The sequence below is a fragment of the Solanum dulcamara genome, chromosome 2 (genome assembly GCF_947179165.1).
Source record: "Solanum dulcamara chromosome 2, daSolDulc1.2, whole genome shotgun sequence".
Lineage (NCBI taxonomy): Eukaryota > Viridiplantae > Streptophyta > Magnoliopsida > Solanales > Solanaceae > Solanum > Solanum dulcamara.
In genome coordinates this window covers 76821991-76837648 of record NC_077238.1, presented here as the reverse complement: position 1 = coordinate 76837648, position 15658 = coordinate 76821991, and the positions used below count along the sequence as shown (strand labels likewise).

Here is a 15658-nt window from a genome sequence, read left to right as displayed (position 1 = left end):
ATTAAAACTCCATTATGGTCCCTTAGAATGCCCCCTGCCCCTATCTTCCCTGGATTGTTAAGGGCACTCCCATCTGTGTTTAGCTTGATCATTGTAGGCTGTGGTTTAGTCCAGCATACTTTGGTTATTCTCAATTCATGTTGGCTTTTTTCAACCATGGTAACCAAATCTGCCCAATTACTTGGCAAATCAATATATGGATACACAGTGGAGATAAGCATATATAGATCTTTGGATATTGAGAATATTACTCTAGTTACATTAGACTTCTTGCCCCCATACTTGCAGGCACATCTATTCTTCCATAGATTCCAACACACAATTATAGTTATTGATTTATTATATTTTAAAATATCAAATCTGAATTTAAATATCAAATCATATGAAATTAATTTGATATAATATTTTTAAAAATCGAAAAATAAAATTATAACAACAATACCATAATCCCATAAAATATCATCTAGGATGGTAGTCTGTATACTCACCTTACCACTAGAGATAGAGATATTGTTTTTGATAGACACTCAGCTTAAAAAAAAATAGTCCAAAGTTGTATAGATAAAACAATAACAAAAATGAAGACAATCATGATAAAACACTATAGACAATCTAATAAATCATCCTAAATAATAGTCATAACCCTATACAATGATAATCAAATTGCAAAAAACCACAAATAATAACCAAACTCCAAGAATAAGAAACTACAAGAGTAATAAAACTAATAATAAAAAAGAATAAGACAACGTTTAATTATCTAACTGACATCTTATTCTAATTCGTGTTCTCCATAACTTTTTATTTAAAATCGCGTCCTCAATAAATTAAAATTAAGTCACATGTCTAATAACTTCTCCCAAGTATTTTTTTCCTTAAAATCGTAACCAACATCTTACACCTCCTCCGTACTAAAGCTTAGTACATCTCCTCGATACATATACAAATAATTTAATACCATACCATATTCACTCCTCTCACCAGTACCATCAACCCCATACCCCAGTTTCAGAAACATTCAATTCCAAATTTCCAAGACCATTTACATATGACAAGTTACATTGCTGCTTTCTGAGATATTTCTTGAACTTTTCACTTTCACATGTTCCTTTTTTTTATTTTTTGTTTAAGCCCTGTAATCAAATCTTGTTTCTTTTGTCTCTCTTCTTGTTTCTTTCTTCTACCTAACACTAACACCCTTTTAACTGAAACTCACATTCTCCTGCCCCTTCATTTTAGGCGGATAAACCGGTGTAATTTCACAGATCCAAGAATAAAAATTCTTAGGTAAATGTATATATATTTTTTGCTCTCTTTGAGCAGTTTACCTCTTTTCTACTGACACCCTTTTCTTCTTTGTATGCAATTCTTTGAGTTGTGCATGAAATTACTGTTTAGTAATACAATTATTGTGGTTCTTGATTGTGGGGTTCTGGAGATATATACATCTATTTACTGGTGTAAAAAATTGTTCTTTTTCTTTTCAGCTGTACTTTGCAACAGAAATTCCAAGAAATCATTTGCTTTTCTTGAGATTTCTAGATGATTTTTTCTTGATTTAAACATTTTTCTCAACAGGGTGTTGGCTGATTTGAGCTAAAAAAACTCAACTGGGAAATGGTAATTGGTGTAGCTAATTGAAACCTCATTGCTTTAGTGTTTTGCTGTGGCAATATGGATGGTTAAAGGTTGGTCCTTTATCTTCCTTAACATTTTATTTTCTTGTGTAAAGATTGTGTCTTTTTGCTTTTTTGGGGTTACCAATTTGATGTATTTTTAGAAATCTTGTTTTTTCTCTTAAAACAGTTTCAGAATTCTGTCTCTTTTTATGGACTTGTGCTTAGTTCATATTCTAAATATTTCCAAGATTGAGTTGATTTATGTTTGTGATTTCAATAGTCAATTGCTTACATTTTCACTTCTTCTGGATCTTGTTTATTATGTGTTGAAAATTCTATCATGTCCAAATTATAGCTGTTGATTACCAAAATTTCTGAGCTTTGTGCCTCTTTCAAGCATTCAAACAAATGATGTTTTGAAATAAAATGGGATTACTGTGATAAAAAGAAATTTTCTTTTTTGGGAAATGGAATCTTGTCCTGAATATATCTCATTAATTTCGAAGCAAATCAAGAGTTAAGATGGAGGAGAGTTTTGAGTTTCGTCGGTGGGATGAATTGATTCCTGATGCACTTGGGCTAATATTTAGAAACCTTTCACTTCAAGAGGTATTAACTATAGTCCCAAGGGTGTGCAAGTCATGGGGAAAAGCAGCAAGGGGTCCTTATTGTTTGCAAGAAATTGACATTGAGGAATGGAGCAAAAATCGCTGCCCTGATAACCTTGATCGGATGCTTCAATTGCTTATTACAAGAAGCTGTGGTTCTTTGCGTAAACTCTGTGTTTTCGGTCTCTCCCGCGAATCAAGCTTCTCATTCATTGCAAACAAGTTAGTACATTATCAGTCTCTCAGCTACTGCAATAGTCTATAGTACATTATAAGTTGCACATCATTTTAAGATACTGTACTTCAAGTTCAAATGAGTTCGTATGGAGGTTCAAAAGTTCTTATCCATTTGCATGATGTGAACTTGCTGTTGTCAATAAATTGTTATAATGTTTTTATAACAGAACTGAATCCATGGATGACTACATGGAGTACTTTTCTGAAAAAAGAAATAAAGCTTTAGTTTTCGGGCTTTGAGATTATTGGTGATCTAGATGGAGTTCTGTGAGCTCTTCATCTAGCAGTAAAGACCATGACATTATTTGTCTTATCCCTTCTCTGTTTTGCTTGCAAGTGCCAAATCTCTGCAGATGTTGCGGTTGCCAAAAAGTGAAATAGGCGATTCCGTTGTGGAACAACTTGCGGGAATGTTCTTGAACATTACATTTTTGGATGTAAGCTACTGCATAAAAATAGGAGCCGGAGCCCTTGAAGCTGTAGGAAAGCACTGCAAATGTCTCACTGGTTTGCGTCGAACAATGCATCCCCTTGAGGTTATTGGCAAGCTATCCCAAGACGATGAAGCCATGGCAATAGCCAGTACAATGCCAAATCTCAAGCAACTCGAGATTGCCTACATGCTGGTTGGTACAACAAGCATAATTGAGGTCCTTAAAAACTGCAGACATCTTGAGCTACTGGATGTAAGAGGTTGTTGGAATGTGAACCTCGATGATCATTTCGTAAAGAAATTCCATCAGCTAAAGGTGGTTGGTCCAATTGTCGTAGATTGCTATGATAGGAATGGCTGGGACAATTGCTCTGACTATTCAAGTTCTTCTGGCTATGTACGGTGGGATTTTGTGGCTGGTGAAGTGGACGATGACGACTTTGATGAAATGTCCGATGTGTATTGGGAGGATGATCAAGATATTGAGGATGTCGAAATGTGGTTTTATGATGACTTAAATGCTGTGAACTCTGGATATGATTGGCCGCAATCTCCTTGAGGTTTGCTAATCAAATTCTACTTGTTCAATTTCCAGAAGTTCTAAAATACTTCTCTTCTTTCTGTTAAATATCTCTGCTTGTACTACTCTATATAATGAAAGTTTGCCTGCTTTCTATAAGGTAAATGTGAATTCTGTGTTTTGTGTACCTTTTCTTCCTTTTTTCTGTTTTATTACTTTCCTTACTGTATGTACTTACATATTCATATAACAAAGATTTCCATGCTATCTACTTAAACAATTCAGTCTGTGCATAGTTTCTCTCTTTGTCCAACCCCCACAAAACAAAAACACACTAAAAAACTCTTGAGGGAAAAAGGTGAAAAATGAAGAGGAACAGTTGGAGAGTGAGGTGAAAGTTATTATTTTCCTTTGCCTAAGCCTTGGTGGATAGAGTTGCATGATTCCTGTGTAGGTGGGAGGTACCTAGGAGTATCTAGTGGAATCTTCGAGATGCACTCAAGCTTCCCGGACACTACGGTCACAAAATAAAAAAAGTGAAGTGAAAGGTAGAATCCAACAAGGTCTGTCATAATTTGTCTGAGTGATCTTCTCAGGCCCTCAAGAAGAGACAGCTAACAAAAGGTGTGCTTAAGCATTGTTGACCCTGTTTGTCCAGAAGAGAACTACAGTCCTTGGTAATCTGTGAATGATACAAAATTATCTGTTATTTGGTGGAAGATAGCAGATATTCTGTGAAATAATCGAGGTGCAAGCAAGCTAGCTCGACAAACCTCCATTATCAAAAAAGAATGTATGTATTGCTCGTTGTAAATTCGGAATATCACACATTGATTAATCGAAGAGAGATTCAACAACCGAAAAGAAAGATTGATTCTTTGGGACCCTCCCTTTCTTCAAACGGAACGAAAAGAGAGAATCAGGTTGATTCCTAAATGCCTTTCTGGATATTCCTTAACCAGTTCCTATGATTGGAGGACCTTGCCAAGTCTATAGTCTATTTCCCTTTCTATTTTTTATGAGAAGTTTGTGTTCTAGAGGAGGAGTCCAACATATTTTTTCTCTTATTGAAAGTATCTTGTAATTGTTCCTCCTACAAGTATTTTGTGTTCAACAGGTCTATTAAGACTTGTTTAGGTGATATGTTCTGGTCTTTATTGTTTTAAAGTGTTTGACATTCCTGTTGTAGTTAGTAGTTTCATAAGCAAAAGAGAGTGTATTTAATTCGTTCTCTATAGCCACGAGATGATCTATCTTAGGTGATCCCTGTGCACTCTATGTCTAGAAGATACCTGAATTCCTCCTCCTTGTATTATGGCGGGTCATGGGATCCAAGCTTTTAACCCTTTTTTATGTTATGAGTGTCATCGTTCAAAAAATAATTCGCGGAGAAATGAGAGGTTCTGTTTACAGGATTTGTTTATTTTTGGTAGAATACAATTGTGAAGTGTATTAAAAAAAAAAAGGAAGGTTTGTATGATTAAACACCTCGCAATTTAACCCCACAGAAATGTCAATTCAATGAATGAATATATCAATAGCTTAGGTGACAAATTCTAGATTATGTTTTCGATACATTAGTTGTAGTGTATTATATTCTTTTAGTTTAGATTATGGCCCATTTGATGTAGGAGAAAAATCAAATATACTTTGAAGGCAAAAATAAAACACATTTGTACCTTTATGGCATAGAATTTAGCTTAGCCTTTTGATATAAAAGAGAATAGTATTTGACTTTCTTTATTCTCTTGATGCTATTCGTTAATAAAAAGGTCCCGACAAATTCAAATTCTCACCGCATAAAGCCTATTAAAGGAGGAAGCATTCCCTACAACAAACTCCGTAACAGTCGCAGTAGAAATGCTCCAAGTAAATGTTTACCAAATAGGTAAATGCTTCGAGAATACTAATACAGAAGAGACTTTCCTAAAGATCACATGCAGAAGAAGGCTACGTAAACTTATAATAGGCAAATGCTATCAAGCAAAATCTAAGCTGATATAGCATCATGATCTTTTATGATCTTTTGTAGCAGCATATCACATCGTTTAATAGTAAGGCATGTAACGCGAAGCCCTCCTGAATCTTGGAACTTTCCTGCAACATGCGAAACAATTATACATGTGATTCATCTACATGACTGTCGAGGCAAGATAAACAACTGAATCAAACTTACCCATATCCATAAGGAGAATAGAAATAAGGGGCAGGTGCATATGGCCTTCTGAATCCGTAAGGTTGATAAGGATTGAAACGTCTAGGGTGAAACTGTTTCATCCCTGGAACATTAGTCCTCTTGGGCATAACCTGCAATAGAGGGAAAATCACAAGATGAACACATAAAATAAGAAAAGACTTGGTGGAAACACCATATTAGAAGACGATAGCTAATATGGCATTTGGTTGCAACTTCAGAAAACAAAAACTTCATAAAAGTGCCTAAATAGTTTGGTTTGACTGATTGAACAACAACCATATCCTCCATTTAAGCAGCTACTTCAACTAGGGTCAGCATTTGGTTCTTCAATTCGGTGAGTGCCTAAATAGTTTGGTTTGACTGATTGAACAACAACCATATCCTCCATTTAAGCAGCTACTTCAACTAGGGTCAGCATTTGGTTCTTCAATTCGGTTCTTTAAAATTTCATTCGGTACTTCGGTTTTCAGTTCTTCACTGGTATATACCGAACCAATATCGGTTCAGTTCTTCCGTATGACCTCATATTTAATCATAATACTTATATAAAACCACATAATCTAAATAAAGCACATAAAAGATTTTACAGTTGAACAAATTAGACAAATTCACCTATTGGAATATTATAATGGACGTTCAGTGCTGAAGTTATAACTCAATTGAAAGGGTCGTCTCTAAACATAAGTTAAAGGGAATTAACATCCTATGAATTAGTGTTTAACAACTTATGTCGGATAACTTAATTCCTACAAAACTTATGCCGGACAAAACAAAAGTTTTCTAAACTTATGCCTTGCGATATTAGGTCATAGATAAGTGTACTTTGGCCCACAAATTTCATTAAATGAGCAGCAAGGGCAAAAATTAAAGACCACTCCAAAATAGGGGCATCCGTGCAATAACTTCTTACAGGATCTGTATGCAGAATTGGGTATTTGGGTTTGGACCTTTTTGACTCAAAATGTGTATAGTATATATTTTGTAATTATATAACTAGTAATTCGGTATTTTGGTTAAACCAGAATACCAGCACTTTAAAACTGAAACAGGACCGAAGAACCAAATTAATTCGGTTTGGTCCGGTGTTAATCCCCACCCCGAACTCCAATCTTATCTTTAGTCCAAGTACTATAATCTACATATATGCCACTCAGCAAACTATAATCATTTTGTGTGTTTTAAGTCCGACAAGCCAAAGATAAGCAAGGCACAATAACAATTAAATGACAGATTTACTGTAAGACAATTTTTTTTGACTGGTCCATCTAAGACACATTTCCTGCAACATAAGTTTTGATTTTTGTATCGTCACAACCTATTCAGTATGTCCCAAGTCCTTTAGTGCGGAGCCTTTCCCGTTTTTATATCTCACCTCCCACCAACAAGCATGACATGACTTGATAAAGAGAAACTACTCTATTCAGATAAAGATGGAAAAAAGAAAAAGTTCACCTTCAACTGGCGTCCATGCAGTTCGGACTCATTCAGCTGGAGTGCCTCCTGAATAGCTTCTTGTTCCACAAATTCCACATATGCAAAACCTTTAGGTTGACCAAACTTATCAGTCAGGATGGTAACTCGATTCACAGTACCACATGCCTGGAAATGCTGCTGAACTTCTTCTGGAGTACAAGAATAATCAACCTGTCACATGAAATTCATTAAACACAAGATGGTAACTGCATGTGACAATGAAATAGGAAATTTGACACTTCATGGAAAGCTAGAATTCTTCATCTATTTTATGGTTAAATTTTGCAAAACCTATGATCCCAAAGATAATGATATTACAGTATAATACACATCCGGGTATCATCGCGTAAAGGAAGAGAAACAATTTTGTGCCTCAACACCTTCCAAACACCAGAGAAAGATCATCCAGCTCAGACACTCATCTTTCCTGGCTTTACTTATGTTCAACATAGAAAATATTCTCCATAACGACTTCAATGCTCCAAAAGGATTTAACTAGCTAGGTGGTTTCAAGAAAAATTTTAATCAGTCAATTAAAAGTCCAGAAGATAATTCTTTCTTCAGCCAAATTTTGGAGTCAAAATGTTGACTGTCCTCTTTTACATCTTAAACAAACAAGAAATACTCCTAATTCCTCATTCTTTCACCCCAATGAAAAAAAGTGTAGGTACAAATGGAAACTAACCGCCGATCACCATAGAAGCACGACAAGAAGACCATATAGTTCAGTATGATAGTTTTGGTAGCCGTAGAAGAGATAATAAATAAGGCCGAAGGCAAAGCAATGACACCTCACCGCATCAGGCTTAATAGCTAGTCAAATCTGCTTACGTCCACCAGCTGCCTGCAGCAACCAGACTCGGCAACTAGAATTTGCATGGCAATGACATGGGTTTGCGCTTCATAGGTAAATGTATCTTTCTTCTTGCAAGAAGGTTGAAACTTGAACCTAAGGTGAAAATACTTTAACAAAAAAAAAATGACTCTGTGGTTTCCATAAGAATATTGACAGATCACATCCCAAATATGCTTTTTCCATTTCTCATACTTTTTTCCCCTCTCACTGCGGAATTGTATTTCAATTTCATCTTTTTCCCAGTGAAGCTTCACAGTATTTTTTTCTCATGCTTTTATCTTCTTTCTAAAGTTTTTCTTTTCTTTTCTTTTCTTTTTTTCTCTTTCTTTTTTTGCTGAATTGCTGTCTTTCTTATTCAAACTCTTCGCAAGTCAACATACAGGTAAAAATGCCTCTTAAAAGAAAAAACCATCAAAAAATTATGGTGCCAGCGCTATTCAGAAATTGAATGCACCTGCGATTATAGTGACAGAAAGTCAAAGCATGACTCTCAAGATGCATCAAAGTCAAACCAAAACGAAGAGATCATCAAGAAGAACCAAATATTCCTTACAACTACAAAAAGGAAAAAGGAAAAAAGACAATTACACCAAGAAGTTTGGACATTGCAGAAGAAACAAATAATGGTGCATAATTAAGGTTAAGATCAAGTTCTATATTTTCAAGCATAATAAATAAACGAAGCTTTCAACCATCAATACAACCTCCCCAAACAAGATGACCACCCCTCACAAATTTTCGACTGTTCATGTTCTAATACCACATTCATAATGAGATCGGTCAAGACACTGCAACTCTATAGAGCCAGGAAACATGAATTAGGAATAAACATGCTTCCAATGCTTCCAAGGGAAATGCAGTACATTACTTCTTTCATATCATTTGATGTACTGAAAAGTATATATGTAGTCCTTTAAGAACACTAACAGCTTTCAGTAGGGAAAAGACTACCCTGACTATAGTGGAACTAGAATGTACTTTGTCCAAATGTACTACAGTTAGTATGACCTCCACCCCAAAGTAGAACTTGGTTTGTTTAGATCTAAAATTAAGAGAAAATTTTGACTAGATCATTATATGAGTCGCATGGAGATGTGTCTAATTGACAGGTTGAATAGGGGAGGAAAAGAGCACTTGACTGAAGGATTGTCATATTAAAATTAAGATGTTTAAAAGAACTTTTATTTAATTTTAACTTGGAGAAGGAAAGTTTATCATTTAAAAGGAAGGGATCAAGTAAAAACTTATCACAAGAAGAAGTAACTAATTAAGAAAAACTTGAGCCTTCAACCACCAAAGTACTTAAAGCGTCCTAACTGAAAAACTTCAGAAGTAGGCTTTGCAGAGAGGAAAGGAGAAGTACAACATGATACTAGCAGTGTTATCAAAGGCGAAAAACGCAAAAAAGCTCTAAGGTCTGTAAGGGCTTTAAGCACAAAGCGCAAATAAAGCGTGGTTTTAATGGAAAAAGGCGCAAAGGGAGAAAAAAATACAAATATATATGTTTAGTCCAAGACTAATAATTATAAACATGCATGACTAATATATGACCAAAGAAATTGAAAACAAATTATGATAAAGTGAAATATCAATTGTTTAGTGGCACGTCTTAAGAAGAGGCTCATTGGCAAGGAAAAGTTTGCCTTAGAACCTTGATGACGACACTGAAGCGCACATAAAGCGAGGTGAAGCGCTCAACATGCTTTGAGCCTCGCTTCAGGGCTTAAGCGCGCTTAAAGCGCACCTTTGACTACACTGGTTACTAGTCATCTGCCATTACATGCATACACACAAACAACCACCACTAATACTAGTGGTTAATCTACACAATTGATCTTTCTTATTATTACTTTTTCTCTGTTAAAAGACAATTCCCCTTGTTAATACTATTTAATTAATGTGCATATGTGGACTGAGCATCAATGTAGATTATAGCACATGCTATATCAGTGTTGTGAAAAAGCGCTGAAGCGCTCGCTTTAAGCGTGAAGCGAAGCGAGGCGAGGTACTAGCGCTTCAACATCGTGAAGCGAAGCGATTTCGAAAAAGCGAGCGCTTCACGGGAGAAGCGAGAAGCGCGCTTCATCTAAAAGCGAGAAAAAAGCGAGCTTTTTTGGAAAAAAGCGGCGCTAGGTTTTTTTTTTTTAAAAAAACTGTATAACTTCTGTGACTTCTCCAAGCTGCTCTTTCAGTGTGACTTCTTCAATTCGACAGTCCAACTTCAACATTTCAACGTCAACCAAGTTAGTTTTTCTTCTTCTGTTCTTCTGTTTTTCTCTTCTTCTCTTTCTATTTCTATTTTTATTTTCATTCAGCGCAGCACTGCTCTCAACTGCTGCGATCTTCTTCTCTTCTTTTCTTCTTCTCTTCTTCTTTTTCTATTTCTGCGCAACTGCTGTCTGCGAAGAATTATTTTTTTCAACTTTTATTCAGCAGTTTGGCCTTTTTTTTTAAGATAAAGCATATGCTCTGTTCAAGTTCATGTTCAAATAGAAGTAGAACTCTTGTTGATGAGTCCTCCGATGAGGAAGAAGATGAGGACCAAGTAGAAGTAGAACCCTTGTTGATGGCACTTCAAGAGTTTGAGGATCTTGTTGAAGAATAGGATTTTGCTCTCTTTGTGATTTGGTTATGCATTTGCTTTATATGTTGTTACTTATGAGGATTATTGACTATCTAGTTACTTTTTAATCTAATTCTTTTGAGTTCTTGATTATTTATCTATGCATATTTTATATTTTTATACTAAATAACGCTTTTTCTGAAAAAAGCATGCGCTTCGCTTCACGCTTCTCGCTTCTGTGAAGCGAGCCCTCGTCGCTTTTTTCCGCTTCTCGCTTCTCAAAACACTGTGCTATATGATCAAGTGCACTTGGTTCTCTAATCAGAGAGGGACAATACAAAGAGAACCCTCCGTCCTTCCATATCAATGATGCCAAGAAGTTTGCATTGCTACTTATATTTTTGCACGAATCTTATGTGTGAAAATAGCCTTCATTTTTTCCACCAAACTTCTTGGCATAGCTAATATGGAAGGGCAAAGGGTTCTCATTGTTCTATCCCTCTTCAATATGAAAACCTAGTGCAACTAGTTATGGCAAAAGTGGAAACACTACAAGCTTATATTTCAAGGTATCCATGTTTTCTAAAAGGTTGAAATATGAACTCAAAAAATAACATTAGGGGTTAGCCAATACTCAACAAAATTAAAATTCCCAAATGTCTAAATCCTAGGTTGATTCATTTTATGATTCAACCCCAAAGCATGAATCTTAGGTTCAAATCTATCAAAAATTAGCTCAACTCATATTCTAATATCATCATTCGTGCTCAATTCCTCATTTTAAACTCTTAAGTAATACTATGCATATCTCAAATAGTAATAAAAAATAACAAGTAGAACACATGGTGACATGGATATCTTGAAATATAAGCTAGTAGTAATTATACATTTTTTTTTGAGAAGGTAACAATTTGTATTATAAACCAGTACTTAAGTAGTACTGAAAACCCCTTTACAAAAATGTATGAAAATGTAAGAACAAAAACAGCAAGCCTAGCATGATTCTAATACTTCTAGGATTGCTTCTGCATCTAGAGGGGAACTCTTTGTACAACAAAAACATAATAACAGAATACAATCTGTTTTGATCATTTGTAAGGGATCTACTTCTATCCTCAAAGCTTCTAGCATTCCTTTCTCTCCAAATGGCCCACCAGATGCATGCTGGAATGGTCCTCCAATAACTTTTGTTCTTTGCCCCAATTCCTGCTTCCTCCCAACTTGAGAGAGTGTCAACAATCTTGCTAGGCATTGTACATTGAATGCCTCTGAGATTGATGAAAATCTTCCACAGTTGATCAGTGATTTTACAATGTAAGAACAAATGTCTAACTGTCTCAGCTGCTTCCCCACATAAACAACAGTGTGTCGCTAGAATGTTGTCTCTTTTCCTTAGATTCTCATGTGTTAGTACTGCCTCCTTTGCTAGCAGCCAAGTGAAACATGCCACCTTGAGTGGAACTTTGGCTTTTCAGATTTGTCTCCAAGGCCAATTGAGGGTTGGTGGAGCCCTGTTTATGACCTTGTAACCGGAGCTTACTTTGTATCTTCCTTTGTTGTGTTCTGTCCACCAAAGGCAATCCTCCCCTTCCTTCAAACCTTGAAATGATTCCGACCTTTTAAATAACTCAACTAGTCTACAGACTTCCCAGTCATTTAAATTCCTTCTGAGAGCTAGATCCCATCCTTGGGGAGACCACATTTCAGCCACTGTTCTGTCTTTATGTAGTGCTAAGTCAAAGATGTCTGGGAAGATCTCTGACAAACTACTATTACCAAGCCATCTATCTTTCCAGAATCTTGTCCTGATACCATTGTGTACTGTTATAGTAGTATGACTGTATGAGTCCTTAGGAAAGGCCACCAGTTCCTAATTGATCTCCAAACAGTAACACCATAGAGGTTGGTTGCTTCCTTGGTGACCCATGAATCCATCTCTCCATACTTCAGTTTAATCACCCTGCTCCACATTGAGTGTGGTTCATGAGCATATCTCCACAACCATTTCAGCTTTAGAGCCTTGCTTTGGTTCTTCAAGTTTTTGATGCCTAATCCTCCTTGTTTTTTTCTTGTGATCAGAACTAGTAGTGATTACACTTATTATGGTGTTGCTACTTTTAATCTGCAAGAATTTTTCGTGTGAAATCTACTCTCAATTTCTCCTACCATGCTTCTCGGTGTCACTAATATAGAAGGGTAAAGAGTTCAAGTAGATTCCTCCCTTTGGCCCCACATCTTATATTCACTTTGTGGAGTGGAGTTGCCTTGTATAATTCTTGTGAGTCATAATCTGATCATCCTCTTCCTCCCTTCAGTGTTAGACTTAGCATGGGTAAGTTATTAATTAATTTATATATGCAAGTCCATATGAAATGTTTTCCACCCTTATGACTACGTGAATACTTATTTTCCCGCTTACAAATATAATAGTTTTATCTCCTTATACATATTTATTATAGGAAATGGTTTATTTTTCACTTCTCAAGTCCTTTAACCCTTGCCTAATCTTTCCAACTCAACTCCGAGGCATATCCGACATACATATAGATACATTTCTCAATTTATAACACATAAATAATATCCATCACCATATTTATCGTCAAATTAATGTGTTCAAGCATTAAAAGCAACAATTTTCAGGGGTTTCACAACATGTAAACCTACGACATGTGGATGAAGCTGTTAGAAAATAAACTTGGCTCTCATCATTTGTGTAAGAGTTTTCAAAGGGGTTCAGATGGCCCTGGCGTACTCTACATCCATTCCCTTAAGGTTTGGGTTGGACACTCCGATTCTTTTCAAGATCCAACATTCATTCCTTGCCAGAAACCATGGTATACTGACATAGGTATGCCAAAAGAGAAAAAAGAGGCAGTGTAACATAGGCTTATGCGATATAAATATGCACTAGCACAGCAAATTAAAAGTCACACTACATAAACAACCTTCTTTTGCATGCAGTTTTTACTTTTATTAAACAACGGGACTATCAAATATACAAAAATTATTACTACTATGCATCAAAATCAAACAATTGAGATCTACTACGAGTATCTACTATATCCATTTCCCTCCACTTGTACCTGTTTCATTACACTATTCAAATGGTGTAACACGTGCCTAGGTAAGTATATCATGATATATTCAATATTGTGAGGATTTATAAATTAACTAGTTTTAATCTGGTTGTCAGCCTACCACAACCTTCATTTATCTAAGCTTGGAATTAGCCATGTGAGCAAGCTAACAACGCGGAGTTCAAATTATCAAATTTGAGCAACAAAATTAGTTCCACTGGAAAATCAACAAATCACTTAGCGGATACAATAAGTTATCTGAAAACATTCTTGAATCAAGTAGAGCACTTCTCCAAGAATGCAATCACCAGTTAGAAACAATAGATGTCCAGTTCTTACATTGCCAACAAATATTGATCTTGAATCCACCTCCTCGCGGTTTGCCTGGGATGCAGCTGCATTAGCAGGATCTGCAAAATAAATGGCTCCGCAAACAATTAATCCATTTTAAAGAATAAAACTTTTTTTAAACTGGTACCGTTTACTCAGAAAATAATTTATTAATATCCTAGTATATTGCTTCTCTACCTCCATGAGGCAGAGTTAAGGTCCGCAGACCTCACTTGTTGGATTTCACTGGGTATGTTGTTATTATCCTAGTAAATTACATTTTCCAAGGGGCCCTTAGGGCATTTGTCCATGATTTTTTTTCTTTTTTTCCCGGATTTCAATTCGGCAAAAACACATTTGACAATAAAATTTCAGAATTCAATTGTTTTCACTTTTTCAGAAATTTGAAGAACACCAGAATGCGTTTTTCACTCCAAATTACTCGCAAAAACTCAAAAACAACTCCTATATTCAAATATCATTTTTCACTTTAAAAACAAAAAGTAATCTCAAAATTCTAGCTCGGCCTCCTCTGCGTAAAAGCAAAATATAGAAATCAAGCAAAAGAAAAAGTGAATTTTTTTTTACCTTGAACAGAACCCATCTCTTTCTCAACTTTGGCCTGCATCTCACGTAGAGCAGCAGCTTCATCTTCCATCTCTTTCAATCGTTTCTTCATCTCATCCAATTCCTTCAAATTTCAATTCCAAATCCCATTAGATCCAATGTTAATTAGGGTTTTTCTTTTCACACAAGAAAAAAAGAAGATAAGAAACAACAATGTAAAGGGTACCTTAACGGCATCATCATCGGGGGCAGCATTATTCTCCATATCAGCTTCCATTTCGGCTTCCATTGGAATTTCTCCTCCGTAAACTTCATGCTCTTCTTCATCCATTTCTGCTTTGCCGCAACTACTTTTTCTTCGTCTTCCCTAAATTGTACTCCTATAGTTGGGCTACCGTACGGGGCGGGGCGACTTCGTTTTTTTTCTTTTCTTGGGTTTTTATACAGTACGTACTCTTCTGTCCTATTTTAATTATCATTTTTTTTCCTAAGAATAAAATTTTAACTAACATTTTAAGATATATTTTTTATCATGAAAAAAATTGTAACTTAAAATACTTTTTGTATGATTTTTAAATATTTAATTTTTTATTATATATAATATTAAATTAAAGTAATATAATTTAAATTTAAAAATTAATCAAATTAACTTTCGAAAAACACAACATAACAAATAAAATAGAATGGATAGAGTATAAGATGTTATGAATCAGTTCAAGCCCAATGACGATACCTATGGGGATGTCACACAAGCAACTATTGGGCTGAGAAATAGAAATAAAAGACCTTCTCAAAGGTCGATCCAGGCCCAAGTAGCAACTAGTTTAAAAGGACCATCTGTTAGAAAGAATAGTTTATGCATATTATGTGTAGCTTTGGCTCTTTCTGTTCTTCTCATCCCTCTCGTGAATCTCTCTCAACCCCTTTCTGATAACCTATCCTAATTCTTCAATTGTTCTGCAATTTCCCTTTTGTTGTTTATATTCATAGTTGTAATCCTTTCGGTATTAAGATCAACATAATATATACTATTACATAAGTGTTTGTTTTGAGAAACTTGAGTTGTTACCTAAGATATGAATTGGGATTCTTTCGGAAACAATGTCCTCAAGGTAGTTGCAAGGTCTGCGTAGTCGCTACTCTTTTTAAATTCACTTAGTGAGATTTCACTGAATATG

General features: G+C 35.5%; 2 protein-coding genes across 5 annotated transcripts; one reads left to right on the top strand and one right to left on the bottom strand.

The window, feature by feature from the left end:
• The first annotated feature begins 882 nt into the window (after positions 1-882).
• LOC129880803 (F-box protein FBW2-like) lies at positions 883-4641 on the top strand. 4 transcript variants are annotated; one of them, XM_055955002.1, is made up of 5 exons: positions 883-1287; positions 1579-1688; positions 2126-2449; positions 2802-3457; positions 3872-4641. In XM_055955002.1, exons 3-4 carry the CDS (start codon positions 2142-2144, stop codon positions 3454-3456), a joined length of 963 nt encoding a protein of 320 aa, XP_055810977.1. In that variant the 5' UTR covers positions 883-1287; positions 1579-1688; positions 2126-2141; the 3' UTR covers position 3457; positions 3872-4641. The 4 variants fall into 4 exon arrangements, with proteins under 4 accessions (XP_055810977.1, XP_055810979.1, XP_055810976.1 ...); XM_055955004.1 differs by lacking the exon at positions 3872-4641 and having other exon boundaries at positions 2135-2449; positions 2802-3697; XM_055955001.1 differs by lacking the exon at positions 3872-4641 and having other exon boundaries at positions 2802-3697.
• A 637-nt stretch (positions 4642-5278) lies between these two features.
• On the bottom strand, positions 5279-14914 carry LOC129880802 (polyadenylate-binding protein 2-like). Its single transcript, XM_055954999.1, has 6 exons — positions 14707-14914; positions 14502-14604; positions 13923-13993; positions 7067-7258; positions 5594-5724; positions 5279-5514 (listed from the first exon to the last, which is right to left on the bottom strand). Exons 1-6 carry the CDS (start codon positions 14809-14811, stop codon positions 5466-5468), a joined length of 651 nt encoding a protein of 216 aa, XP_055810974.1. The 5' UTR covers positions 14812-14914; the 3' UTR covers positions 5279-5465.
• Positions 14915-15658: the final 744 nt, after the last annotated feature.